At 49.9% G+C, this 2979-nt stretch overlaps 1 protein-coding gene across 3 annotated transcripts in view; it reads right to left on the bottom strand.

Annotated features, from left to right (window-relative positions):
* The window catches only part of TPP2 (tripeptidyl peptidase 2), a 123243-nt gene extending 120705 nt beyond the window's left edge, over nt 1–2538 (bottom strand). For all 3 annotated transcript variants that reach the window (XM_030888428.2, XM_004704292.3, XM_045283757.1), the window contains exon 1: nt 2358–2538. In XM_030888428.2, the coding sequence (XP_030744288.1) occupies nt 2358–2522 (165 nt within the window). In that variant the 5' untranslated portion in view covers nt 2523–2538. The remainder of the gene's footprint in view (nt 1–2357) is intronic.
* Between the last annotated feature and the right edge of the window lie 441 nt (nt 2539–2979).

Below are 2979 nucleotides of genomic sequence, written 5' to 3'. Positions count from 1 at the left end.
CCCCCCGCCATACCTGACATTTATTGCAGGGGTCATCTTGACAGATTTTCTCAAAAAAACACAGGCCAATCATGGGCTAATTAGGGAGAAGTTTTAAGAAAACAGTAACCTGCACTGGTGAGAAATAGGCAAAGAAAATTGTACCAAATAATTTCCCCCCTATGATAATGCTCATTCTTCAAAGGTAGCAAAGGCTGACCTATCTACCCCTTTCACACCCACCCACTCCTCCACCGCCATCCACCCTAGACCCCTGACCTTATTTGCTCCCCAAACTCAAAGGACATCTTAAAGGATCACAATTTGCATCCCACAAAGATGTCGAGACTGCATTTTGGATTTCGTACACTGAAGAGCAGACTCCCTCTAGACAGATGGAAACACCACCTTCAGAAATGTAGAGCCCGAGATAGCCAGCTAGACTGAGAAGCAATAGCTTCACATTTGGCTATTTTTGTTTAATACAGGGTTCTATGATCTTTTGTAGCAATATTTTTTGACTCCCACATGATTAATTCTCCCAGCAACCCTGTAGGGTAAGCATCTTTGTTTCACAGGAAATAACAGAGTAATTTGATAAGGAAACGGGGAAATTTCATTTTTTTAAAGATATCTACTGGGAGGAGCTGATGCCATGGGCTCAAGTAGAAAGGAAAGGCTTTAAAAATGATGACGACAACATATGCATAAATGTGATTGACACAACTGATGTATGACTTGAAATGATTTAAGAAATAAAATAAAATGCCTACTGGAGACAGTACTTCCCTAAACATTTCAGCTCCGTTTGTTGCAATGACAAAACCAACAGGATACAATTTACCCAGCTGCACTCCTCCCACTTACCCCTGTAAAAAGTACACACACATCACCTAGAATGGAAACCATTGTACTACTCGGTAATAAAGTTTCAATGAGGTGCTGTTACTGTTTGAAATCTTAAGAGCTACAAATGAAACACATATAGTATAGTTACTGTGAGGGAATTCATCACTTGTTCCTCTACCTGATTCACCAAATGCTGCCCACACAGCACAGCCAGTGTTGCACTCCAGAGTGCTGAAGAATTATGAGGAAGCAAACTCCCATAAGATTTCCATGTAGAGAGGTCCGACTAGCAACCTATTTCCCCCAATTACTCCCTAAACTCCAAAATGCTATACCAATCATTAGTGAGCATAAAGAAGTATCCAGAAAAGGGAGGGCAGGGGACGGGAAGTGGGGAGCTTTATGAAACTTCAGAGGTTAGTGTAGAAAGGGAGCTAAGAGTTACTGAGAAAGACTAAGAGTAGGATTAGCCAGGGAAAACTGCCAAGATGGACCTTGAGAAATGGTAACATTGTGATCATTAGTAAACTTCAATAAAAGCCTAAATTTACCCAAGCTCAACTTGTAAAGACTTTCAGTAGAATACTTTTAACCAAGAAATAAACATTCAAATATTACTTTTTACCTTGACACTCTTGATCGAAAGATTTTAAAGCAGCCTAAGACAAAGTTAATTGAGCATGTCATCAAAAAAAACAAAAGACATAGTAACTTTGAGGTTAACAAAAAAGTATAACTGAATAAGGCCTTTAGAGTTGATTAAAAACAACTTGAATTTTATTTTTCTCATGTAAAACAAAGACTAAGCCACGCGAGTCAATGGTCCTAAATATACACTGCAGAAGATCGTTTAAAAATAGAACACCCAAAAGTAGAGGGAACAATTTCGGAAGCTGACTTAGTTTTCTTCTTGAAACCGAGCTTTCACGCTTAACAACCAACTACTCTTGCCCAACTGAATCTCTCAAACCACAGTAATAAAAATTAAGTTCAGATACGTCATTTGCTCCATGTCTATTTCCTTTCGCTCCCCGCCCATCCCACCCCACCCCACCCCAAAAAAAGAATTAATATTCTAGTTTGAGAACAGCAGGCAAGGGTCGGCGCCTAGAGACACGAAAAACCTGCAGAGAGAAGCGGCCGTGGTGGGGAGGAGGCCCCGAGATCTCCGGCCTGGTAACGCCTAAGCAAGAGCGGGCATTCCCCGAGACGAGGGCGAATCCAGGCTCCCCCAACCTGCCACGCTCAGCGCACGGCTTTTGTCTGGGCCGGAACACGGGCCAGCCGGCCCCCCCAGCCCCAGGTTTGTGCCCAGCCTGCGCCCCGGGCGCCGGTCTCGCCCTCGTTCCGGCGGGAGCCCGGCTCTGCCATCTGCCTCTGCCCGGTGCCAGGTGCTCTGTGCTGCCAGACCGCAGGTTCGGCCCGATCGAACGGCGGGCCACGGCCTGCTGGCTTCCTCCGAGGCTGCGTCCCCTGCGTGTCCCTGACCGCCAGCGCCCCCGCCTCTCAGCCCTCGAGAGCCGCCTCACCTGCATGCCCTGGGCTCCGGGGTCGACCCCCGTGTCCAGGACGGCGATGAGCACCCCCCGCCCGTCATACTCCGGGTAGCGGCAGAGGAAGGAGGCAGCCCCGGTCTCTTTTTTCGGCAGGAGACCGTGAAAAGGGAAGGGTTCTTCGGTGGCGGCGGTGGCCATGGACGCAGGCTGGAGGACTGGAAAGAGGCAAACTGCCAGACTGCGCGCGGAAGAGCAGCGCGAGGACACCCAGGCAGCCGCGGAACTGGAGGCGGGGGCGAGGGCGGGGGCGGGGCCGGCCGCGCCCTCCGCCAATCCGGTGCGGCCAGGCGGGGTCGCGCAGGACAGCCAATGAGAGGACGGAAGCCTGGTCGGCCGGCCAATGGCGCAACGCGACGTGAACCAGCCGCGCCGGTCGCGGGCGCAGGTTCCCACTGTAGCCCAGGCTGCAGTGAAAGAGGCGGAGTCTGAGTCAATAAGCTGGAGGGTTCGGTTCTCGAACGTGAGGTCTTTAAGTAGAGGTTCCAGGAAGGGGCCACCCTCCAAGCAATAGGGCCCCTTTCTGCCGTGTCGCTACGCTCTCCGCGGAGCGGCGACTGAGATGGATCTGCAGCCAGACGTGGCGGGAACCCTCACA

This window comes from Echinops telfairi, unplaced genomic scaffold (genome assembly GCF_000313985.2).
Source record: "Echinops telfairi isolate 266 unplaced genomic scaffold, ASM31398v2 ScPeMD7_7467;HRSCAF=8505_0, whole genome shotgun sequence".
NCBI classification, from domain to species: Eukaryota; Metazoa; Chordata; class Mammalia; order Afrosoricida; family Tenrecidae; genus Echinops; species Echinops telfairi.
The sequence above is the reverse complement of the archived record's forward strand: the minus strand, read 5'-3'. Positions and strand labels throughout refer to the sequence as shown.